Genomic DNA, 27,091 nt, shown 5'->3' on the forward strand with positions numbered 1-27,091 from the left:
GGAGAGGAGAGGAGAGGAGTCAGTGTTTATACCAATATATGTTTTGAAAATTAGGTGTCTATTCCATTATCCTAAATGTGTCTGAGGTAATACAATATAGTTTGTGTTGCCTGTATAATTTGAGATTATATATTGATTACTTCATTTTCCCCTTTCTGCTTAGGATTGCTTTGGTTTCCTGAGTTCCCCCCCCCCTCCGCCTTCTCTTCTGTTTGTATATGTGTGTTTCTATATGAATTTTGGTATCTTTTCTAGTTCCATAAGAATATAATTGAGTGCTAAACTGGCAGGATCAGACATTATGGTGAGAAGGATGAAGGGATAGAGTACTGGAATTGGGAGGAGGCATTTGGGGGCAATATAGAAATAGTGCAGTGGAAACTCCCTGGAATCTAGAAGAGTGACCCTAGAGAAGTCACCTAGTAATGAGAGATACAAAGCCTGATCTGGCAATCTTCTATAACCAGGCAAGGCCCCTGGCAGTGGGTCTGGGACATCAACTCAGCCACAAAACCTTCTACCTACATTCTGTCCCACAGGCAAGGTTTGCTGGAGTAGTGATGGCACAGAACTCTTGAGAATGGCAAATCAATGGTCCACCTTGAGACCCATGCCAGGAGAGGGAGCCCATGATCAACACTGCCCAGATGTCCAAGAAGCACAAGTAGGGTAGCCCAGAGATCCAGAATAGACCCCAACACAACTGGCAATTTAAAAAGAAAAGTCAACAGAATGATTCCTAATGATATTCTGATATACTCATAGATTGGTGCCTAGCCAAACCATCATCAGAAAAGTCTCATCACAATTCCAGCAACTGATGGGAGCAGATGCTGAGACTCATAGCCAAATACTAAGTGGAACCAGAGAAACTCCATAGAAGAGTGAAAGGAACCAGAGGGGTCAAGGACACCACAAGAACAGAGCAAACAGAATTAACTAAGCAGCACTCATCGGACTTCACAGAGACTGAAGAGACGAGCACAAAGTCTGTATGGGTTTACATAGGTCCTCTGCATATTCTTTATGGTTGTATAGCTTAGTGTTCTTGTGAGATTTCTAACAGTGTGAGTAGGGACCATCTCTTTTTGCCTACACTTTTGGATCCTTTTCCTCCTACTACGTTTCCTCACACAGGCTTGATTTGAGGATATATGCCTAGTCTTATTGTATCTTGGTGTGTTGTGTTCCATTGTTGTTCCTGGGAGGCCTTCTCTTTTCTGAAGGAAAACTGAGGAGGAGTGGATCCAGCCTTGATATGAGGGTTTGTGTGTAGTCTTAGTGTATCTTGTTGTGCCATATTCAGTTAATATCCCTGGAAGGCTGCTCTTTTCTGAAGGGATGTGGAGGAAGAGTACATCTGGGGCAGAAGAGAGGTGGGGGAGGGACTGGGAGGAGTGGTGGGAGGGGAAACTGTGATAAGGATGGAATGTATGAAAGAAAAATAAACAGAGAGGGAGAATGAATTTAAGTGGGGATTATGTTGAATCTTTAGATCACTTTGGTAATATCACCACTTACACAATATTAATTCTGTCAGTACATAGGCATAGAAGCTATTTTCCTCTTCTAGGGTTTTCACGTTTTTCTTTAGTGTCTTACAGTTTTCACTGTCAAGGTCTTTTACTTTTTTGCTTAGATACAGTACTAGAAATGAGACTTTTTTTTTCTTGATTTCTTTCTTTAAAAGTTTGTTGAAATGCCCTACAGTGGGGAGAGGAAACTTTTAGAGTCTACCTCCAGTAGAAAGACAGTCCACCGGGTGGAGGGATGGGATTTCCATCTCACAGTCAAAAACTCTGACCCAGAATTGTTCCTGTCTGAAAGAACTGCAAAGACAAAAATGGAGAAGATACTGAAGGAAAGGAGGTCCAGTGACAGACTCAAATTGGGATCCAGTTCAAGAAGAGGCCTCAAGGCCTGACACTACTACTGATGCTATGGTGTGCTTACAGACAGGAGCCTAGCATCATTGCCCACCAAGAGCCCCAAAAAGCAGCCAAAGGAGTCAGATGTAAATATTTACATCCAATCAATGGACAGAAGCCAAGGACCCCTGTGGTTGAATCAGGAAAGAGCTAGAAGAAGCTAAGGAAGAGGGCGACCCCATAGGAAGACCAGCAGTCTCAACTAACCTGGATCCTCTAGATCTCTCAAACACCTACCGGACAGTGTACACCAGCTGATATGAGGCCCCCAACACATATACAGCAGAAGACTGCCTGGTTCGGATTTAGTGAGAGAAGATGCACCTAACCCTCAAGAGACTTGAGGCCCCGGTGAGTGGGGAGGCCTGGTGGGATGGAGGTGTGGGGACATCCTGTTGGAGACTGGGGAGGAGGGAGGAGGTATGAGATGAGGAAGAGTCAGAGGGCAAACCAGGAGAAGGATAAAGACTGGACTGTAAAGAACGATTTGATAATAATAATAATAAATAATAATAATAAAATGATTAAAAATTATTATTATTTTAAAAAGTAAGAAAAGTTTGTATTTGTATTCAGTACTAAAATTTTTTATGAGGTCTATATGTTTTCTGCCAGAGTCTGTAGAGACCTCTAAGTAGAAATTCATGCCATTTGCAAATAGGAATTCTTAAAGTCTTTTATTTTTCTTTCCCTTGTCCAATTTCTCGGGCTATGATTTTCACCACGATACTGAGGGGAAAAAACACATGATTTTACTACTAATTTCAGAAATATTGCTTTCAGCATTACTATTGAGGATAACACTGGCTACAAGTCTGTCATGGGAATTATGTTGAAATATGCCCCTCCTATTTATTAGTTTTGCAAAGTTTTTATTATGAAAAATATTAAACTCTGACAAAGGCTTCATCTGCATGGAGTGTGATGAGCATGTGATTTCTGTCCATACTTCTTCACCAATGGTGCTACTTATCCTGGTTACTCACATGTAGGAAAATGAAACTAGATCCACATGTCTGGTTCAGCACAAAAATGAAGTCAAAATAGATTACATGAAATTACAAAGCTTTTTCACATCAAGGAGAGAAGAAAGAAAGGAAAGAATATAGGAAGGAAGGAAGGAAGGAAGGAAGGAAGGAAGGAAGGAAGGAAGGAAGGAAGGGAAAAAGAAAAATCATCAGAGTAAAGATACAGTTTGTAATGGGTCATGGGGCTTGCTAAATATAGTCAGGCAAGGCGTTAATATTTAGAATATACAAAGACTTCTTAACACTAAGAAGTGAAACAAAGACAAAAAAATTAATAGAAAAGTAGACCAAATAACTAAAAAGATTCTTTTCAGAAAAAGAAAAACCAATGGCCAATAAAAATTTGAAAAAACGTTGAAAATCCTCAGTCACTAGACTAACACAAATTTAAAACACTCTGAGATCTTACAATAATAAGAATGACTATCATCCATACAACAAAGAATAAGTACAAGTGAGTTGGGAAGAAAAACATTATTCACTGCTGGTGGGACCCTTAAATTGGTATAGCGGCTATGGAAGTCACATGGAAGTTCCTTACAAAACCAAAAATACAACTACCATATATATGATCTACCTATACCACTCCTGGGTATAGACCCCATGGATTATAAACCCTCATTGCAGAGACACTGTGTACACATGTTTATGGATATAGTCGTCACATTAGTTGAGAAATTGAATCAACCTAGATGCCTATCTAAAGATGAATGAGTAAACAAAATGTAGTAATACAATGGGATTTCACTCAGCAGTGAGAAAAAGTAAGAGCATAATATTTTCAAGAAATGAATGAAACTAGGCATCATTTAAATGAAATAAGATTGACTTAGGACAAGCCCCACAGATTTATTTCACATGCAGAATCTAAATTAAAATGTATCTGTGTTTGCATATATGCATGGGTGGGAAGTTTGTGCATCTGTCTTTTATGAAACTAGTAAAGGATAAAATCAAAGATAGAAATCTTAATGGGGAGGAGGTTGAGAGGAAAAAAACAGAAGGTAATTATATACTTGTGACAAGAAAACCAAAGGGGTAAATGGTGGTTTGAATGAGTATGGCCCCCATTGGGAACATATTTTTTAATACTTGGTCCTCAGTTAGTGGAATGGTTTAGGACGGATTAGGAGGTGTGGACTTGCTGGAGAAAGTGTGTCACTGAGGGTAAGCTTAGGAGTTTCAAAAACCCTAATAGATTCCTGGGTATATTTCCCTGCTACCACTTCAGTGCCATGCCTGTTTGCCTGCTGCCATGCTTCCTGTCATGATGGTCATAGACTCTAGCCCTGTGAAACCACAGGCCACAAATAAATTCCTTCTTTTATAAGTTTGATAAAATTATATATATTATAAGTTTGATAAAAGTTTGATAAGAGGACTAGCAACAGGGTGGGAGTGTATCCGAGTTGACGGTGGTATGAAAAATGAATAAAAGCAAAGTATTAAGTACATACATGTATGGAAAAATCTTAATAAACCATTATTTTATATGATACTTAATTTTAAATAGAAGGAGGATAAATAAAGAAAGAAGCAGGAAATGAGGGAGGGAAAAGGGATGGGGGAGAGAAAGAAAGAAAGAAAGAAAGAAAGAAAGAAAGAAAGAGAGAGAGAGAGAGAGAGAGAGAGAAAGAAAGAAAGAAAGAAAGAAAGAAAGAAAGAAAGAAAGAAGAGAAGAAAGAAATAGAGAGAAATAAATAAATAAATAGAGTGGATGGAGTGATAGAGGGGGAAGGAAAAGGAAGGAAAGAAAATATGAAGAAAGTGAATGGAAAGAGAAGGAACATGGTAATCAATTTATAGGATAAAATAAATAAAAAGATAATTTGCGTGTTTGGTTAAGACCAGCATTTGTCTTGGTGGGGTTCTAAACACCCAGGGAGGAACAGGTCTATAGTATAGCAAAGCCATTAATCCACAGTCACACTGAGTTTCAAATGGATGTGAAAGACACAACTGGAAATACTGAAAGCTGCTTAGATTTCAGACATTATCTTCTTTCCCCATCCCCCCACCCCAGAAACCCCTTAACCTATCCTCCCTCCTCCTATTTCTATGAGGGTGTGCCCCCACCCATCTATCCACTCCCACCTCGAATTCCCCTCTCTGGGGCATCCAGCCTTCAAGGGACCAAGGCCCTCCTCTCCCACTGATGCCTGACAAGTCCATCCTCCTCTGTATATACAGCTAGAGACATAGGTCCCTCCACGTGTGTTCTGAGCCTAGCTGTTTAGACACTGGGAGCTCTGGTTGGTTAGTATTGTCACTCTCCCCATGGTGCTGCAAGCTCCTTCAAATTCTTCAGTCTTCTCTCTTACTCCTCCACTGGGGACCCTGTGATCATTTTGATGGTTAGCTGTGAACATCCGCCTCTGTATATGTCAGGCTCTGGCAGTGCCTCTCAGGAGACAGGTATATCAGGCTCCTGTCAGCATGCACTTCTTGACATCCACATCAGTGTCTACCTTTGGTGACTGTATCTTGGAGGGATCCCCAAGAGGGGCAAACTCTGGTGGTCTCTCCTCCAGTTTCTGCCCCACACATTGTCTCATATTTGCTCCTGTGAGTATTTTGTTACTCCTTCTAAGAAGGACTGAAGCACCACACTTTCATCTTTTTCTTGGGCCTCATGTGGTCTGTGAGTTATGTCTTGGGTATTGGGAGATTTTGGGCAAATATCCACTCATCACTGACTGCATACCATGTGTGTTCTTTTGTGATTGGGTTACTTCACACAGGATATTTTCTAGCTTCATCCTTTTGCCTAAGAATTTCATGAATTCATTGTTTTTAATAGCTGAGTAGTACTCCATTGTGTAAATGTATCACATTTTCTGAATCCATTCCTCTGTTGAAGGACATCTGGGTAATTTCCAGCTTCTGGCTATTATAAATAAGGCTGCTATGAACATAGTGGAGCATGGGTCCTTGTTATATGTTGGAGCATCTTTTGAGTATATGCCCAGGAGTGGTATCACTGGATCCACTTATCACTGACTGCATACCATGTGTGTTCTTTTGCGATTGGGTTACCTCACTCAGGATGATATTTTCTGGCTTCATCCTTTTGCCTAAGAATTTCATGAATTCAATGTTTTTAATAGCTGAATAGTAATCCATTGTGTAAATGTATCACATTTTCTGTATCCATTCCTATATTCAATTTTCTGAGGAACCGCCAGACTGATTTCCATAATGGTTGTACGAGCTTACAATTCCACCAACAATGAAGGAGTGTTTATCTTGCTCCACATCCTCACCAGCATCTGCTGTCATCTGAGTTTTTAATCTTAGCCATTCTGACTGGTGTGACGTAGAATCTCAGTGTTGTTTTGATATGCGTTTCCCTGATGACTAAGAATGCTGTACACTTCTTTAGGTGCTTCTCAACCATTAGAGTTTCCTCAGTTGAGAATTCTTTGTTACCCCATTTTTAATAGGGTTATTTGATTGTCTAGAGTCTAATTTCTTCAGTTCTTTGTATACCTTGGATATTAGCCCTCTATCAGATGTAGGATTGGTAAAGATCTTTTCCTAATCTGTTGGTGGCCGTTTTGTCCTATTAACAGTGTCCCTTGCCTTACAGAAGCTTTCCAATTTTATGAGGTCCCATTTGTCAGCTCTTGATCTTAGAGCATAAGCCATTGGTGTCCTGTTCAGAAACTTTTCCCCTGTGCCCATGTGTTTGAGGCTCTTCCCAACTTTCTCTTTTATTAGTTTCAGTGTGTCCAGTTTTATATGCAGGTACTTGAACCACTTGAACTTGAGTTTTGTACAATGTATCGAATATCAAGAATGCTGCTCTGCTGAGCATTGATGTAGTAGATACTACAGATAAAATTACCCATGGCCTGAAGTCAGTATTTCTATTTTGGTCAAGCTTCAAGAATGGCATGTATAGCTTGATCATGCTAGCCCTTTTTGTCCTGGGAATACTTTTACTCCTGCCCATTGTGTTAAAGCTTGTCTTTAACAACATCAACATGTTGGCAGCCAAAGTACATGGCGTGAACCTAAAAATTGATGCCAGACAGAGTTATTAAATTAACAGGCTGTCAAGCCAAGGATAGGTAAGATTCCACACAAAGCCTTAACAACCTAATACATAAATGCATTGCTTTGGATAATGCATATTCCATGATGGGTAAGGATGGCATTCTTGTCAGAATGACCTAAGGCTCAGTCTTGTTAATGAAATAAAAAAGGCGAAGAGGTGGAGAGCCTTAGGGGCTGCTTAGCAAGAATCTGACATGGGCCCAGGACAAGGAAATGGACTGTTTGGCAGGAATATGACATTGGCCAAGGACAAGGAAGTAGGCTTCAGGCAGGAATCTGACATTAGGCTAGAACAAAGAAGTAATTTCAGGCAGAAATCTAAATATTAGGCTAGAACAACTAAGTAATTTCAGATAGGAATCTAAATTTAGGCTAGAACAAGGAACTAGGCTTCAGACATGAAAATGGCCTTGGGCTAGGACAGGGAAGTAGACTCAGATATTTTGGTCATCCTGATAAGCCCTTAGAAACAATGATCATGGGAGTGTTCATGTAATTGGGTTTAATGCCTTGCTTATTCTTTGACTATTTGTGTTAATTGTTTTGCTTGTTCCTTGACTATTTGCATCTATTGTATTGCTAGACTCTCAACCTAGAACTGACCTTAATACATGTGTGTAATTAAAATGGTATAAAAGCAAAAAGGAGGAGGGGGATGGGGTAGGAGGTTCTAGGGAGGGGAAATGGAGAAAGGGAATGACATCTGAAATGTAAATAAATAAAATATCTAATAAAAAATTAAAAAAGCAAGCTGCTTAGTAAAAATATAAGCAACCCACAAATATCAGCCACAGAACTATCTCTCATTTGAATTTTTGCAGTAGCTTCACTAAAAAAATGAAAAGGATCACAGGAATTAATTTTAACCATGGAATGCTCAATGCTATGGATCCCCATTTCAACTTCACCAGTAATAGCAAATTGTTAAGCCATAACATATTATTACTTCATAGCATCTATAGAAATATGGCATATAATTTATCCTTACAGCACATCTCAATTTATACTAGCCACACTCCACGTGTTCAGTAGGCATGTTTGCCTAGTGACTAACATATCAACTGGTGTAGATTGAAGTATGGTAGAGAAGTTGAACTACAAAAAAAGAAACTGAATGTGAAAATGCTGTGGGTGGCTTGGGAAGCATACGTGTGTTCGAAGGAAAGGAATGTTCACAGATCCTCCAGAGATACCAGCACTTAAACAACAGAGAAAATGGAGTGAGAGACGATGCCAAGGAAACAGTGTTTTCCAGACACAGCAAGGCAAGTTCATATGAACTCACAGAGAATATGACAGCATGCATAAGATTTGTGTCAGTTCAAACCAGACAAGTCATAAAATAGTGGTTGTGGGCATTAATCCCACTCCTAGCTGAGGAGCCATTAGCACTTGATTAATATTGGGTTAGGGAAAGCAGGTATATTCAATGGAGTGACACCTGATATGTCACTCTCTAAGACAGAACCCCATCCCCAGGAGTAGAAAGCCAGCACAAACGGAACTCAATGGGGGATGGGAATGGACATGTTGGGAGAGGGGGCAAAGATGATCAAAACACATTGTATGAACTCAAAGAATTAATAAAAAAGATTTTAAAAATAGACCTAGACACACACATTCACACACAAACACATACTATAGACAGTATTATATGTATTCTGTGTAATTATATAGAGAGATAGAAAATTATTTATATAAATCTAAACACAGGAAGAAAATAGGGTATAGGAATCAAGGTTCCTCAGCAGGTAATGGGTCCTCCCACCAAGCCCCCTAAAAACATCTAAGTCCAATTCTAATATCTTACATGGTAGGACATTCTCCTCTGACCTTCATACAGGTACACTGCTTTGCACACATGTGCCCCTCCACACACAATGAGTAAATTAAAATGTGACTCAAATTTTAAAAGAAAACTCCCATAGCTCTGCAAGTCCTTTTATTACTATAGGACAATGGGAAAGAAATGTTATTGATGTAAGAGTCTAAGAGAAGGTCCCGGGTCATCATCCCGGGATTCCTGGAAGAACGCTATTAGATCCTAAGGTCACTGTCAAACAAAGAACTTATGCATAGTGAAAGGGAGTCAGAGATGAGGCCTAACAGAAAGGATATCACACAACAAGTATTGGATTTTAGCAAATGGGAGGAGGAGAGAGGGGGCTTTGTTTGTGCAGATATATAGAGCCTCACTCTGTGCCCTCTGGGGACCGCTTGCTGAGAGAAGGGGGTAACAGTTGAAAGTAGAGACAACAGCGCTTGCCCTGGGGTAAATAGAACAACAAATTAATCCTTTCTCCATGAAACACAACAAAGTTTGTATCTAAGCTGAATTCAAATTGCTCATTAGCACTGACATGTTCCTAATGAGGTTATAATGCTCTGGGACAAAGATCAAGCCACTGAGCACAAAGAGGGAGGGGTAGAAATACGGAGAGTATAATTAGAAGGACCTGGGAGCAGGGCTGCCCAAAGGTTCCTTTGTATCACCTGGGCTGTCTCATTCAGGATGTCTGAGGTCCATGCAGAAAGTCTGCATTTCAAGTTTCCTGCTGCTATTCCTGTGTGCTAGCCCATACACTACCCTGAACTGCTAGGTATCACAGCTCACATAGTCCAACAGCCCACTTCTAGTTAGGGCACAAGGGCTAACCCACCTCCAGAAGCATGCAGGAGGCCTTCTGAGGACTAACATGACTTTTGTGACAGCTGAGTGTTTGTGCACAGACCTGTGAGTTGACTTGCAATTTTGAAATAAAAGGCAAGAAATCTTGGGTTTTGTGGTACTAAAGAGGTTTCTAGGACATGGGGTTTTGTATTTAAAAATATGGGGATACATTAAAATAAAGGAGGGTAACTATTTCACCCTCCTAGGAGTCTTTAGAGTCTACTTAGAAAATAATATTAAGACTGTCATCTACCTCATCAGAACCAGACTAGGAAGATCATGGCTTGTTTCTGCAGCAAAGAGCTGCACGACTTGGGAGATCTCCAAGAACAGATAATGGGACAAGAATGAAGATCAACAGAGCTTTCAATACCACAGTGAGACACACATACATACACACACAAGCACACGCATGCACCCGCACACACACGAGACCACCTAAGCAAGCCTTAACGTAAACCATTTAAGAGGAGTTTGACAACGCCTGCAGATAAATATCATAAAGGCACATGATGTTTTCCTTAACTGTGTGAATCTCTTTTTATCATCATGTTGGGGTAAAAAAAAATCCTATTAGAAAGAAAGCACTTTTGTAGATTCTACAAACCTGCCTTAAAGCAGGTTTTTGTTAAAAGCACAGCGATGACAATGAAAGTCAGGCTCCATTCCTGAGAATAAAGACAAAGTTACCCTCCACACAAGCAAAATTAGAAATGAAAATCTCCCCCAGTGCAACTCTTAACACTACTCAGTGGGTTTCAGGCCCTTTACCAGTAGAGAAAATAATGAGTACTTTGGAAAGCAGAGAGAGAAAATATTTGGACTATTCAAAGATAACTCAATTTCTAAGTCAAGAAGATGCAGTTCTCTGTGCACTTGGTATGCAGCTAGTGCAACCCTGGCCTCTGAGAGTCTCCCCTACCCCCCGCTAGAGTTTACTGGCTCAAACAAGTTGCCAATGTGGTCTGATGGAATTACTTGGCTTAATATTCATGGAGTCGGGACACTTAAAGGGAGGAAATAAGTGTGGCTAAATATATACGATGCATTTGAAATAGGTAAAGGAGAGAACCCCAGACACTCAGCAATCATTACCTGGAAATTAAAGAGGGCAGAAGCAATCCTATTATGCATTATAAACAGCCCAGCTGCTGACTTAATGGTAGCTTGAGTAGCACAACCAAGGAGTGCTTGCTCCAATATTAATAGGAAAGGTATTGTACGAATCCAATAGTTCATGAAATTAACAAGGAAAATGAACTAGAGTCAGGCAACCTGGCACGTAAGAGGAGGCATCAGCAATTGCTCCCCTGAAGCACACTGAGCACTTAGAGAGAGCTCTGGGAAAGCACATGTATATAAATGAGGATGGGGTTATTGGATTTTTTTTAAATAATACTTTTCATTTGAATAAATTTCAAATATTTTGTTGGTCATGAGTCTCTTAAAGAAGAAGCTGTTAACTCATAAATGTCAATAAGGGGACATGGGCTATGCCATCTGAGCCAAAGATATTGACAGCTGTCATTTGCGCCAGCCTAAAACCACCGTAAGTTCATGATGTTACAGTGGTCCACATTAGTCCCACTTCCCTTTAAAGAAATAGATATTTCAACTTATGAGGAAACAATCTTCCTTTTATAAGCTTTGGCCTGTCTGAATGGCATTCATATGTCCATGGATAATCTAAGAAATAGAGTTGATTCTACTTACAAACCAATAGACACACGGTGAAAGAGAACAGCTTCCCCACAGACACTGCCAGAGACAATCTGGCTAAAGCTTGCATTGGCCAAGCATGCGTCTGAGAGGGTTTCCATAGAAGCAAGAACATGAGATCCATTTTTCCCAGTCAGGGACCCGTCTAAGTCTTCCAAAACTGCTGCATGAGGAAATGGAAACGCTACTAAATTGGAAGAGTTTATAAACTTCAGTTGCCTGGTCTTCACAGTAAATCCACCTGCAAATTAGAAGACAGACTGTGACACGTGACATGAGTCTGTTATTACAAAAGGCAACTAAAAGAATCACAACATTCTGTTCAGTACTTTCTCTAGAATGTTATATATAATTTTGTAGATCATTCGGCTATCCACTCAAGAAAAAGGAACACAAGTATTCCCTTATGTCAGGATACATGTGGTAGAGATATAACGGGCCAAGAACAACACGGCCAGACCCAGTTCAGTTCATTCTGTAGAGCAGTGATATCGTATTAGGGATTATTTTGGTTATTTTATTCTACAAGAGGCATTTGACATTCTTTTGAGTCATTATGGCCTGTCACAACTGCCATCTTGCTGGTGCACAAAGTTCTTCAAAAACAAATATCTGAGAATATAATTTCAGAAGAGTAATGAGGGCAGTCTTGGTGAAGTGACCACGAATGCACAAAGATACAGCATTGTCACTCTGCTTACCAGTGGGTTAATAGGCAGTGAAGCAAGCCATGTGTGAAAAATGTGTAAGGTATATTTTGAAATGTATAAAACTTGCCAATGCATCCTTGCCTCTATAATTTCCTTATGCTGGACATATGCTCATTTCTCAAGTAAAACCTTGTGCATGAAATCTCTAAGATTTTGCTGATGCTATTTGTAACACCAAAAGGTATCCTTCTTTTCTGTTGTAGTTTTCCTTTACCTTTTGAAGGCCTGTAGGAGAGTCTCCCCTCCAATATACACTCATCTGTGGTACCTCCAAAGCTGTCCCTGGTCCCTCGAAATCATACCCATCCCTGGTCACCCCAAAGCCATTCCTGGTTCCTCCAGGTCACATCCATCCCTGCTCCTTCACTGACTCCGGTCACTTTACCAAGATTGCCCTCATCACTCTTCTGAAATTATATTCTCAGATATTTGTTTTTGAAGAACTGTGTTTTTTCCTGTTTGTACTCTCTAACTCCTTATGTAGAGCCAAAATAGAGAATTTTTAAACAAATAAAAAGCTTATTTATCCAACATTATCTAATGATGAGGGTTTTTTTTTTTATCCAGTATCTGATGAATGATATCAAATCATCACAGAACTATGAACTGAAGTATTTGCCATAGGGTGTTTTAATATTCGTACGACTGCTTCAGAATCTTAAAGTCAAATCCCCCAATCTCTGATTCTTCCTACATAGGGGTAAAAGAATAAAGTGGGAGCTTGCTGATTATTCATTTAATTAAAAAAAACCAAACAATTATCTAAATTGGTGATTCAAACCACAAGAGCATATTTACTTGGATTACTCGGTTTGGCTGTTTACAATGATCAGATCAACTAAATAGTTCTGTGCCTCTTTTCACCTTGGCCCATGAGTTCTCCAAGGGGTTATTTCTCACCACCTTGTATTGCAGTTAACAAGTCATCAAGAACTGCCCTTGTTTTCTCTCCGTACACATCATAGCCTAAGTTGCTGAAAGCATTAAGTACCCTGGCTCTGAATCTTTCAGCAGAGGTTTGCACAAGTCAGTCTATGTCCATGTGTTGATTACCCATAAAATTTCATTTATGTAGCAGATGGCTGAAGTTCCCACTAGGTAGCAGCCTTTCTTCCATGTACAAGTTTTAAAAAAGACACCATTCAAGAGAGATGCCTCCACTTTATGAAGCTGAGTGTCCAGATGAGCCACAGAAAGATAACAAAATGTGATGGTCACTGAAGCATACAGAGGATGGGAACGCAAAAAGACATGCCCCATCCTCCTGACTTCCACTACAAAACTTGAACAGTTTCCATTGATATAATCTTACAACTGAAGGAAATATTGACCCATAAATCCTCTGTCACTATTTGCCATACTCACCTGAGCTCTAATCTTGTTTACCATCGGTCCTGTCTGTTCAAACTTACCCTGTCCTTGGGAACAGCCAGAACAGGTTCTGATGGCCACACAGTTGAGATCAAAATTAACAAAAGTTGTGTTGGAAATCATCAGTTCCCATCTTTTGGGAGTTCTGATCCCAGCAGACATACATCGGCTTCCCTGTGAATGGTTTAAACCAGAAAGAAAAGCAAAAAAAATAAATAATAAATAAGGCAAAGTAAGACTACCTGTAATACGAAATGTAATCAGATCGCACAAGCAAAAAATGATTAAAACAAGGAAATCGCCAGCTACACACTGAAATTATTGAGACAAGAGAACACTTGCTATTCATATTTATGAAAAAGAACTTATGGCTAGAAAACAGAAAGAATCCATAAATCTCAAAATTAAAAATACAGATAACTTACAATCAAGGGAAAAGTTAAGACATATCTCTAAAGTGAAATGTGTCCACGACAATGTGTCACATTTAAAAATGTTTAACGTCATATAAAGTAGGAAAATGCAAGTAAGATATTATATATATGTATTAGAACTTTAGATCTTTTTAAGAAAAGAATGACAGTTTCAAGTACCTATAGGGATGAGGTCCTTCTGCTAAAATTCGCATGCTGAACATAGATTATGAAATGGAATAGCTATGACGGGATCCACTGTGGCAGCTTGTCATCATTTCTCACATGATGCAGCCATTTAATTGCTGGGTAATTGTCATATAGAAATGAGAAGTGGACATTCATATAAAATATTACATAAACAGTTAGACCAAACTGCTTATTATCACCAGATCTAGAAAACAGCGCAAATGTTTTTCCACAAAGGAATGAACAAAAGACCTATGTTACATCTTGCGCAGTAGCATATAATTCGTTAATAATAAGGAATAAAACATTAATAAGTGCAACAAGTTGCATGAATCTCTAAATACATTTGGCAATGAAAGAACGCAGTCTCCAAAGGATGCATCCCATATGATGCCACTTATGTAATTATTGAGCAAGAAGGCATCCAGACAGAGAGTAGGTTAGTGATGGTTCAGAGTTACTAGTGAGTAGAGGATGTGGTCAGAAAGATGAAGCCCAGAGGAGCAATGGTTGAGACAACTCTTCTGTATATTGACTATGGTAGTTGTGGTAACACAAAGTTACACATGTATTGAAATGCAGAAGAGCAAATCAAAAAGGTTAGCTGCTCTAAAGATAATACAAAAAAAATCTTAAAATAAAATGAAACATAGCTCTAAGATGTTCCCACAAAAATCTCTTCAGCAAAGCCCATTCAACTAAGCTGTTGGCTCTGAATTGTTCTGTCAAGAGAAATGGTGACACAAATTGAAAACCATTAAAGTTCTTTCAAAAATCTACAATAATAAAAACAGCAGCAAAGACAAATGAACAACAGAAAGAAGCATTCAGTGTATGTGGTCGGTATAAAAATCAAAGGAAAAGCAAAATATTATCAATAATAAGATTCTAGTCCTAATAAAGAAAGAATTGAAAACACCACAAATACCCAAAGAGGTGGCAGAAGAACTGAATGAAGATGGGGAAGCAAGCAAAGATTCTTCAGACAGAAGTAACTGTCCACTGGTTCCTGGCTATATCCCATTGCCTGTCTCCAGGGCAAGTATCATCTCATCCTTGGCATGGATAAGACAGAAATAGCAAGCTGGCAATTGAGCAAGCTGTAGAGTTGCATTCAGGATCTGGGGACCTTAAAGAAGTGAGAGAATAAAAAGGCAGGATGATGGGAATGCAACTGAGAAAAAAGCAGAAAGAAAACTGGGGCTTGGTAGCAAATGAGAATGGATGATAGCAAAGACAGGAGGGGAGACAGATGAGTAAGCAGAATGTGGATTGAAACATCCACAGAGATGTTATGATGAAATCCTGCTTTGTACCTTAACTTAAACAATTGATTTTATAAAGGAAAACATCATAATGGACAGTTGAAGTAAATAATCTATTACCAGATTCAAGACTGCTACAGAGCACAGGAAAGCAAATGTGCTGGAACTTCCTGGAGCTCTGAGTCAGGAAGAACAACTCCTGCAGAGCATTCCTGTCTCAGCTGAATGGCTCTAGGGAAATGTGCTTTAAACTTGAATTCCCCCACCCCCAGAATGAGTGAGGGTACATGAGCTCAGTACATGAGCTCTGAGTAGAAGTTTTAAAGTTCCAAGAGACTATACAGATTTTTTTGATGAGAAAAGTAAGGGAAAAAATAGTCAGAAACTGTCCAACACCAACAATTCTTGTTGCAAACTCAATAAAAAGAATTTGATCATGGGGAAATATTTGGTACAGTCATAAAAATGGAATAACACACAATGACTAGAATAAATTACTACAACACAAGAAGACACAGACAATGATCTTGGACATATTATTGCACCAAAGAAACCCCAGAACAATAGAGTTATATGCTCTGGAACTGGGTTGTATCAAATAATAAGAATAAAAGAAAACTCAATTCATATCATCAGGAATCTGAATTGTGGCTACCCTTTAGCTGAGGAGACTTGTGTTTAAATCTGGGAATAGAAAGGAGAAAGGGAAATGGTGACACACAGTTGATTTGCTTTATATAAAAAATATTATTATCATTATTGTCACACACATATATGCACATATATGTGTGTATTATGCACAAATATATAAATACAGCTTATTAGATCTTTTTTGTTCTTTGTTTTGTATATATTTTTGTTTCAGGGCAGATCACTGTATTGTATAAAAAATAAGAGGTTCTTCCTGGGAGAAGCTAATTTTTCCTCTTCGAGCAGTAAGTAGTTGCCTATCATCCTTTGTCCAGAGTTAAAAGGACTATCAATTTGAGAGTTGGATAGGGTATGGGAAAGTTTGAAGGGAGAAAAGGGAAGGGGCAAAGTGATGTAATTCTATTTTAATTAAAAACGTACTTACAAAATACACTGTATGCTTTTCTCTGTAAATATTTTCATATAACATTTACTTTCAAAGGTAGGTCCAACAGAAAGTGAAGGTAGCAGAGGCTAAGAGGGTAAGTAAAGAAAGAAGATAAACAGTTGAAATCCCAAGTTGAAAAGCTTCTGGCCCTTGGTGGCTGCTGGGAGGTGGGGAAATGGTTTTCTTCAAGGGTGTGGTCCCTGAGAAACTACCCATGTTCCAATTGATGGTCCTATGTCTTGGTACATATAGGTATCACTAAGTGGACTCAATGGATTTTACAAAAGAAAAAGAAAAAAATCACATGACATTAGGAGGAAATAGTGTGGGCGATAAAGGGGGAGTTGGCATGTAAGAAGGAGTGGAATAGATCAAAACATATTATATGCATGCATGTATGAAGACCTTAAGCATTAAGAAAGGAAGAAAAAAAAGAAGTTTCAGACTTGAAGTCTGGAATTGCTGAGGTATGGCTTAACATCGTTAATATAATTACAACATCATCACAACCAGCAGGCATGTTAAAAATTTAATCCCAATAGCTGGACTGTCAAAGCATAATGAGTACGTGAGAAATGAGAAAAATATCTTAGAAAAGATGCAGCAAAGGACAATAGGAATCAAGTGAGAAAGATGGGGGGGGGAGGAAAACAAAAATAATGGTTAAAACAGAAAGCAGAGAATTAGGCAGTATAAAATGCAAATACGTGGGAGATATCAGCATGGATGGTAATTGAAACCACGAGAGAAAATGGGATTTCTCCCAGCGGGAGCAAGCATATTGAAAAGAAGAGGGGCCCTGAAACTGAATTTAGGACACGAAAAAGATGAAAGGTCTAAACTGGGGTAGACAAATCCCCAATGAAAATGAGAAATATCCCCTTGGGACAATGGAGGAAGAATGAAGCAGGCCCACCAGCCGATGCTGGGTAGTTGAACTCACATTCTTATTATAAACATTTTCAAATGAACCAAGAAGTTGAAAGTATAGAGAATTCTCTGCTAAGCAAAGATCCAGAATCAACAACAATTCACATGTTGCCATATTATTCTTATCATCTGCTTCTTTTCTGCTAAATCGCATGGAACACATTTGCATACATTGTCGTACACCTGTATACATGAGCATGTGTCATTTAATGGCTAATATAACCGTGATGTCATTTACACACCTGTAAAAATGGCTGGCTGCTTTAAACAAATAACAAATTATTCCCAATAGCAACCAAAAGACAGTCATCCTGAGATACTCTGACATCAAGGGAGACCATAATTTAAATCCAAGTTGGGAAGTTTCTAAACATGAAAGGGGGTGATACTAAGTGAGATGCTGAGCAGCGATCATGAGAAACTGCCTAACCAAACTAAGATGTGGCACGCTGGTACCCGGACCTTTCCTCCTGAGCACGGCACTATTACAGTGGATAAGAGCACAAACATAAATACACGTGACTCTACTCTACAAACAAAGCAACATAAGCTAGTTTCTGTTTGAGGACATTGACTACCTTACAATAATTGTATACTATCAATTAAATGTAACTGAGAAGGCCAAATTTTCTAAAAAACAAATAAACAAACAAAACAAAAAAATTAATTCCATGAAACCAGGCAAGAATGAAAGACAGAGGCTAAAATCATATTCCACAGCCAGCCCATCATCCTCTTTCCATATAATAATAATAATAATGATAGATACCTATGGTTCCAAAATAATCTTTGAAATTTTATTAATTGAAGATTATCACTTTTCTTATGACAATCAAAGGATTTCTCAAAGCCTTCGATCCTGTTTTTGCAGTTATTTTATTGTGTATACTTAAAAATTACAGGATCATAGTGCCCAAGTAGACAGTAAATTAATTATTGTAATGAAGACAATTAACATATTTGTCATCCCACATGTTTTTATGTATATATTTATTTATTCATTTATTTATTTGGAAAAGAGCAGCTAAGATTCACCTATTTAACAGAATATCGCTAATATGGCCCAATTTGCTCAACTGTAATCCTTTTAGTGCATAGTACTTTAACTTTAGACTTATTTGAGATTACAGATCCAAAGGTTTTACCGTAACAGCATAGATTAAATGACATTAACCACAGAGCGTTTATAAAACACTCCCCTAGGACAAGGTCTTCATAGAAAATACTTCAAAGAAAACAGCACACCGATAAATACATTTCCCACTGTAGGCTCTTCCCATATGTAATCAATAGAACTTGATCATGAGCGTGGAGAATTACAAGCCTCCCCTATCTCCCACACTCAGCACGAATGTGGGACCAGCAGTTCTAAAGTCAGTAGATCTCTCCATTGGATTTTACTTGTTAATGCAGTCTGAACAATATCATCATCGAGGCAGGAGTTATATATAAAATTGAATTGTTTTATTATTTGGGTGACGTCATTATCTAGAATTCTCCAGAATAAACCTACTCAGGACTTTCTTTTATCAGTAAGCTCTTGGGCTGCATTTGTTAAAGAGTCTCAAAGGCTGTCAGCTAGATTGTAATTCTAGTAAATAACCTCAGGGATGTGATTATTTTTTATTGTCTCATGGTAAGTATCCTTTGGTCATAATTTACATCTTAACTTATGTCACTCTTCCACTAATTACGATGTCTAGTTAACATCAATTAAGAGAGTAAAACATTAATTTGCCAGGACAGTTACTCAGCTTAGTGGGCATCTTGCTTTAGTATATATTTTAAAGGTCATTACTGGACTCAGGGTCTGTTGACCTGGCAGCATCCCCTCTGGAAACACTGAAGGCTGGAGAGACAAATCATATTCTAAATCAACAGAACTATCATGGAAACAGAAAAACTGAAAAAAAAAGGATGGTTCAAAGGAGAATTAATCCTCAATCAATATGGATTTCAATATTATAAATCTCAAACTACAGATGGTTTCTCCTGCATTGCACACTCCAAGGAACCTTGTGAGCTCTTTTACACTTGCCTTGACCGAAATATATGACACAAGCAACATAAGGATGAAAGATATATTTTCATTAAGAGAGTAAAACATTAATTTGCCAAGACAGTTACTCAGCTTAGTGGGCATCTTGCTTTAGTATATATTTTAAAGGTCATTACTGGACTCAGGGTCTGTTGACCTGGCTAAAAAAGTTGAGTGCTACATAGAGGAGAGTATAACTCAGGAAGAGGATAATTTAAATATTGTTTAAAGTTTTTTATTTGTGATATATCTGTGGATAATATCCAGTGCAAGTAAAAGAGTCAATTATCATATGACTCTCTTCTAAATACATTCAAGAACAAACTGAAGTGAGTATTCTCCCCATGGATCCCAAGAATTCTGCAAACCATCTCCCACCTCCAGATTGTTAACAGTGCCATGATGGTGGACATTGTTGTCAGGCTGACAGGATCGACAATCACCTAGGAGACATGGCTCTAACGATGGTTGATAGGGATTAGTCAGACTAGGGTACCTGGGCTGGAAAGCTCCACCCTGAATAGGGGATAGAGTCCCGGACTTGGGAGAAAATGAAAAAGCAAGCTGATTACAGGCATTTATCCATGGCCCTGCTTCCTGATTTCACATGCCATGTGAGCAAGTGTCTCCTGCTCCTGCTTCTGTGACTTCTCATGATAAACATACCTTCCAAATGTAAGCCAAAAGAGATCCAGTCAGGCATTAGCCACAGCCACAAGAAAGGTGAGTAATACAAATGTTATTGCTAATATTCCTGTGATTCACAAATAAGAACATGGGAAGTTACTGAAGGTCTGAAGCCTCAGGTCAGGGGTGCTTGAGCACTTCCTTAAGGAAAAATGGTCCTGCTAACCAGGGAAGCACATTTCAATTATACTTGGATGTATCATGTCTTGAATAGGAAGTGTTCTTCCCGGGCTTGCATTCTGATACTTGTTCTATAGTGAGTGGCAGCATTTTCACAGGACCCTTGAGGAGATGAAGACTAGCTTGGCAGAAGTAGGTCATTAGAAGAAGAACTCTGAACATGTTCCCACCCCCTCACACACTTCCTCATCTGCTGTGGTAGGAGAAACATCTAGTATAATTTCCAACCACTGTTTCTTCCCTACCACGAAGGACAGAAGTCCATGAAACTGTGAACAAAAATATATCTTTCATCCTTATGTTGCTTGTGTCATATATTTCGGTCAAGGCAAGTGTAAAAGAGCTCACAAGGTTCCTTGGAGTGTGCAATGCAGGAGAAACCATCTGTAGTTTGAGATTTATAATATTGAAATCCATATTGATTGAGGACTATGCAAACACATCTGACATCTTATCACAAACATTCCTTTGTCTCAGCCACCGACACTAGAGGCTCTCTCTCCCTGGAAACCCACAGTGCAAGCTAGCCAGGAAATGAGGTAGGCAATCACTCTTCATCCTGTCTTCCAATTCTAATTCCTAGTCTCATCCCCAGCCCTGAAGCAGACCATCTTCAGGAGCCCATCTTCCCTCTCTCCTTCCATTTCCTGGGGAGTCCACAGATTCTCAAGGAAGACACAGCTTCTCCTCCTCCTGTGGACTCTCTAAACCCCACCCCTGCCCTTCTAGCCCATCCTCAATCCTTTCTGTAAGTTCTTCATACATAGGAACACAGTCTGTCTGGGAACCCCACCCTACCCCCAGTGTCCACACCTAGCTGGGACTCAGAAGCACTCCCTACCAGGCAGTGCACAGCCACCACACTCTCCTAAGGTCCAGACAGGCAATCATAAAACAAAACCAACAAAACCTCATCACAAAGTAACAAACTATACAATTCTATATAGCCTGAGCCACCCTTTTCACAGTGAAATGCTAGATGGGGTAATGAAGAAGAAATCAGATAATGAAGGTTAGAACATCATAGAAGAGGGGCAGTATGGCTTTGTACTATTTACAATCTTTGAGAAATTTAAACTAGAAAATGAAACCAAATCATTAAGGTGGAGAGTTATTTGTTTGCTCTTGGTTTGGAGATAATTTCATTTTGTAGCCCAACTTTGTGTCAAATCTCTTGCCTCAGCCTCCCATATTGCAGGGATTGTAGGTGTGAGCCATGGCAGGCAACATAAATTCTTGGGTGTGATCATGAATTTGCATAGATAAAAAAAACCTACCTCTAAATCAAATAAGAATTCTTAGGATTATTACTAACTTATGGTTTACATGGATTCAATACTGCAACTCAAAGTACTTGAATTATATGATTAGTATCATCACTATAACAAATAAAATGCTCTCCTTTTACTATTATTTACGACAAATTTCTATTATAACTATGTACCAGTCACCAGGAACCCAGTATACATGATCAAGTCTTAATAGACAGCCCAAAAATACCTCAGTAAGGCACCTACCTTGTGGGTGAAATGACCAAATAAAAGGCTGTCGGTAATCAAAGTGTTCACATCACTTTCCAAAATGTCAATTCCAAAATCTCTGCATGCATAAACTTGAAAGTTTGTCAGGTGTATATTGTTACTTCTAAAAATCTATAAAATAACAACCTAAGTTATGCCAAAGGTCTAAGGATTGGTTTTTCTCATAGGCTTCTTAAGACCTTTTTAATTATTAATTAAGTGTAAATTAGTAAAAAAGCATACTGACATATTTAAACAGGTTTTGTCTATCAATATTACTACAGACAAAGTAGTTAACAAATCCCTTTGGAAATTGCATTTCTTTTCTAACAGTCAATGCATTAGAACTGTCCACATATTTCAAACACTCTTACAGAAATGTGTAACATTAGAATTGTGAGTGTTTCACATTTTAATACAGCATTAGCAGAGCTAGTCAGAAGATTGCAAATATAAAATCCATAATTCAATATGTCTACAGATTCCTTGTGTGTGGGTTCAACATGTGCATACATATTTATGAAAACTTGGGCTAGCACCTCTACAGAAGGATGAAGGAGTAACAAAGCTTAGTTGAGTTAAAAAGCATCCCACTCTTCTGGAATATTCTTACTATTCACCTTCCTCTTATCAAGGTGATCTTGAGCAAGGTGATCATTAACTCTAAGCTTGAGGTTCATCATCTTTAAAATGAGGACCAACAGCTGACCTAATGGTCATCCCTTGTTCATTAAATTATATCATATTTGCATTCATACTTGAATTGAAAGTGTTCTAATGAGGTACTAATGCATGAATTTCCTAACGTGCCTCCATGTATACACTTTGTAAAATAACACTTCTTTAAAGACAGATCTATTAGTGCAAAACAGGTAAGAACTGAACTGACTTGACAACGACTACAGCCTAGTTTCAGGGACCCATAAACAACTCATTTGCAAACATATTCAAAATTATTAACAACAAGGCTTAGCTAGCAAATCTCTGGTTTTAAGTTATATACTAACAAAGTATACCTATTTGAGATATGAGCACAACACTCGTTTTTACTATAGAAAGAAATATTGTATTTATGAAACAATAGAAACAATGTTTTCAAATTATTATTAAATGCAGAAATTGAATAGAGTTTTATTCAAGTCAATAATTATTATCTATGGGATTTGAGAAAGTATTCCCTAGTGCATAAAGCTTAAAAAACTAAATTAAACAAAATATTAAATACAATTAATTTTTCTAACTATCCTAATCATGAATTTTAGGCTTTCTTCATTCAAAATTGTCTTCCTTTTACTGGGACCTTGAATGACTGTTTAACTATGATTTTTTTATTTTATTTTGCTCTGGTCTCTAAATGCTCTACAAACATATTCCCTCATCTCTGTATTCTAGGCTGCAGATTTATAAATAGCAGAGATTGAATGCATGCAAGTTTCTCTTTGTAGTATTGGTAACCCTGGGAATTTTAGTTGATCCTAACAAAGAACATGCAGGCAAAGTTCCGTTTTAAAAAACTCATTGTGATGATACAAACTAAATTAGCAAATATGGATCTATTTATTATTTTGCTTTTGAGAAAAAAATAGAAAATCAAATGCATTGATTAAAGTAAATGACAGCTAGAAGTGAAATTGTGTTTCACTGGAGAGCCAAGTTTTTCTTAAGACTAAAGGATTCATTATTCAGGCTATTATACTACCAAATACATATTTGTGTCTGTGCACTGCAGTTGGCGTGTTCCTAGTCAAGTATGTGGTATCTGACAAATCCTTTACTTTCTGATTCTTTATTTATTGGTCATAACTAAGAACAAGAAAAGGAAGTATGGATGAGCCTGAAAATTGACATCTCCTGACTGTATATGTCCATAAAACCCCTGTTCTCTATTAGGACTGTTGGAGGAACCCAAGGAGAAAATGACTTCTGAGGTAGGATTCGTCCATTCAATACCACACACACACACATTGACCTACCTATGATACCTATGATGTCATTGACACTAATTGTGATAACATTTCAGAGTTCTCTTCCTCATCAAGCTGATAACCTTTGGCTAGAGTGATGGATTAATCTACCTCTGCAAAACAAAGACCTATGTTATATACATTACACAAATGCCAAAAAAAAAAAGCATACCTGGGCACCACCAGCACTTCCCCAAACCATGAAGTTTTGGAACAGAGTGAAGCCAGTGTCATTACTCCAAGATGGTTGAAATTTAGGATAAACAAGGAGACCATATCTAGAAACCAATGCCAAGAATGAAAGTAAATTAATCAACATTTTGCCCATTGGAATTAAAGGGGGGCTTATGCATTTTTAAAAACTGACACACCAGCATGGAACTTCTTTACAGATGTATGAGTGACATTTCAATGTATAACCATATTGTGTGGCATTCAAATTAGGATATGCATGTTTATCTTCTCACATATTCATATTATATTCTTAAATATTACAATTATAGTAAGAATATGTAACATCCTCTTCAGTTTCAGGTCTATTTTCCAGTTTAAAATTATGTTATTCAGAAGGGGATTGTCTCAAATTGTTTGAATGTCTTCTATAGACTATATTTTTATACCTTGTCAGATACCCTCTGTTTTGGGGACTTGAGACAAATCTCTTTTTGCTCAGCACAAGATACGAAGAGTTCCTCCCCCAAGACTCATCTCTCCGCTCACCTACTGGTCTCTGTGCACAAGCCTTCCTAGGGCTCACCATTGCAAGCTGCTACCAACCCCTTAGAAATTCAATTTATATTTTCACTGAATTTTCTTTAGCTATAGAAGGTATACTCTGTCTCTCTGGCTTCTGAAGCGATTCCTTTCCCCTCTATACTTCATTTTAAAAAGTGCAATCGACATGTTTAACATAACTCACAATAGGTAGACAAAAAAAAAAAGCATCCTTGGTGTTTATCGATAGATGAATGAGTGGGAAAAAATGTCATATATAATTTAGCCTTGAAAATGATAAACCCCTGCTTCTTGTGGTCCTGTTGATAAATTTATAAGATATTCTCCTGAGTGATATTAACCAGAGTCAGAAAAAAAAACTACTTATATCAGAAATCTAATGGATCTAAATTTTAGGACCAGAGCTTATAAGGTGGTTATGAGGGGCTGTCTGGAGGGCAACTGGGCCAAGTACGTACAAAGCAATAAAGTTTCAAGTGTGTCAGATGAATAGGTCCTATAAATCACTGTGTAGCATAATACCTATAAACAACAATATTGTATTAAATACCTAATTATTTCACATTTTACAATAATTAGTGTATGAATGAACAGACTAGCAGGAAAAATTTTGAGGTGATGAAGGTTGGTGCAAACTGTAGAGTTGGCTTTATGGATATATACTTATCTCCAAGCTTATCAAGTTTTATATGAGAGGTATATAAAGCAATTCCATGGCAAGAACACGCAGTAACATAGCTAGAGACAATATATTGTAGCATGGCCAGATCTCAGACAAATTTCAAGAATCATGCACCCTTTGTGCATAAAAGCCACCATCGCTAAATCACAAGCATTGCACATAAAATGTAGGCAAGTTTTCCCAGCATTACCTTGTACAAGAATGAGCAGTATTCCAGTTGAATGAGGGAAGTGGAGCTTGTATTGTTTGGTTGGTCATAAATTGGAAAACATATCCATAGCCAGCTGCACATACTCTGTTGCCCTACAGAAATTTAAGGGGATTTGAAAGATAGTTATATTATACATGCTAAGGTTGCTATTATAAAAAGGAATTTTATTAGACCTTTCTACTTTCTTATTCTATTCTTTTCATGTATAGAGGACTCAGTTGTTCCAGATCCCATCACAGGATCACCCCACCCATCACTTTCCAAACTTATGACAACTTGGCTACACTATAAATTGCGCCTCTCAATAACTAGTAACCCACTTTAAATACTTCTTGAAGATTCCATAGTGAGAAGGTGCCCTTGCTAGTTTCATGTCAACAAATTAGAGTCATTTTGTAAGAAGGACACTCAATTGAGAGAATGCTGCCACAAGATCTGTCTGTAAGTAAGTCAGTAGTGCATTTTGTTGGTTAATGGTTGATGTGAGTGAGCCCAGTTTACATGGGGTGGTACCTCCCCTGGAAGGTGGTCCTCAATGGTTTAGAAAAGCATGCTGAGCAAGTTATGAGAAGCAAATCAGTAAGCATCATTCTTCCATGGCTTCTGCTTCAGTTGCTTCCTCCAGGTTCCTAACTGCTCATATTCCTGCCCTGAATTTCTTCAGTAATGGACTACTGCCTAGAATTGTAAGCTGAAATAAAACTTTTTTATTCCCAAATGCCTTTTGGTCATGGTGTTTTATCACAGCAAGAGAAACCCTAACTAAGACAGAAGGTTTCCTGTGACACCTCATAAGAGGTTAGAGTCATTTGGGCAGTACTTACTGGTACACACCATGAGACACAGTAGATTTCCAAGGTAGATAGCCAGGTCTGCAGTCTTCTCCCTTGTTTATCCTTAGTTCTGAGACATGTTGGCTGAGTTCAATTGCAAGCAAAATCTCTTCAATAGACTTTTGTTCTTCTCAAATAATTAAATTACCTCAATATTTCTTTATAGGGTACACTAAATAATTTAATATTTTATGTGTTTATATGAAATCTAGCTTCTCCATGGATTGCTATTTGAATTGAATTAGAAATTCAATTCTGATCAAACAGAAGTATAATTAAGTTATCTTAAAAAAAACTCTATGAAGTATTTGCAAGATTTTCATTGCTGTGTAATACACACTAAGACAGAAGTAAAAATAGTGATTTCTTGAAAGGTCTAATCCTGTGTGTGTGCAGGTGCACATGTGTATGTGTTTGTGGGGGGAGGGGTGTTGTGTTGTGTGTATGTGTGTGTGTTAATATATGTATGTTCATATATATTTAACTTGGTCTACCAAATATTTGCAAAGACTTTTATTCATTAGCAACAACTTAAAATGAGAAGACAACATAAAAATTAAGAATTCAACTATGGTGGTTTGAGTAAGAATGGCCTCTATCGCTCGTAGAATTGAATGTTTGGTTCCCAATGGGGAGACAGTTTAGGAAGAACTTTGAGGTTTCAAAATCTCATGTCAGACCTACTTCTGCCCCTTTCTCTGCCTCATCCCTGCAAATCAGGATGTAATCTCTCAGCTACTGCTCCAGTCCCCTGCCTGACAGTCTGCTGTTATGCTTCCTGCTATCATGATCCTGGAATACACCTCTGACATTTTAATGATCTGGGTCATAGTGTCTCTTCACAGCAAAAGAACAGTAACAAAGATAATCCTAGGAGCCC

The 27,091-nt window shown here is 38.2% G+C and overlaps 1 protein-coding gene across 1 annotated transcript in view; it reads right to left on the reverse strand.

The window, feature by feature from the left end:
• Pkhd1 (PKHD1 ciliary IPT domain containing fibrocystin/polyductin) overlaps positions 1-27,091 on the reverse strand; it is a 433,222-nt gene that overhangs the window by 218,555 nt on the left and 187,576 nt on the right. Inside the window, exons 44-48 of the mRNA XM_028766634.1 lie at positions 25,358-25,470; positions 23,923-24,028; positions 21,784-21,918; positions 13,528-13,660; positions 11,400-11,646 (exon numbers count right to left, since the gene is read on the reverse strand). Coding sequence (XP_028622467.1) covers positions 11,400-11,646; positions 13,528-13,660; positions 21,784-21,918; positions 23,923-24,028; positions 25,358-25,470 — 734 coding nt within the window. The remainder of the gene's footprint in view (positions 1-11,399; positions 11,647-13,527; positions 13,661-21,783; positions 21,919-23,922; positions 24,029-25,357; positions 25,471-27,091) is intronic.

This window comes from Grammomys surdaster, unplaced genomic scaffold (assembly GCF_004785775.1).
Source record: "Grammomys surdaster isolate TR1022 unplaced genomic scaffold, NIH_TR_1.0 169, whole genome shotgun sequence".
In the NCBI taxonomy this organism is placed as follows: Eukaryota; Metazoa; Chordata; class Mammalia; order Rodentia; family Muridae; genus Grammomys; species Grammomys surdaster.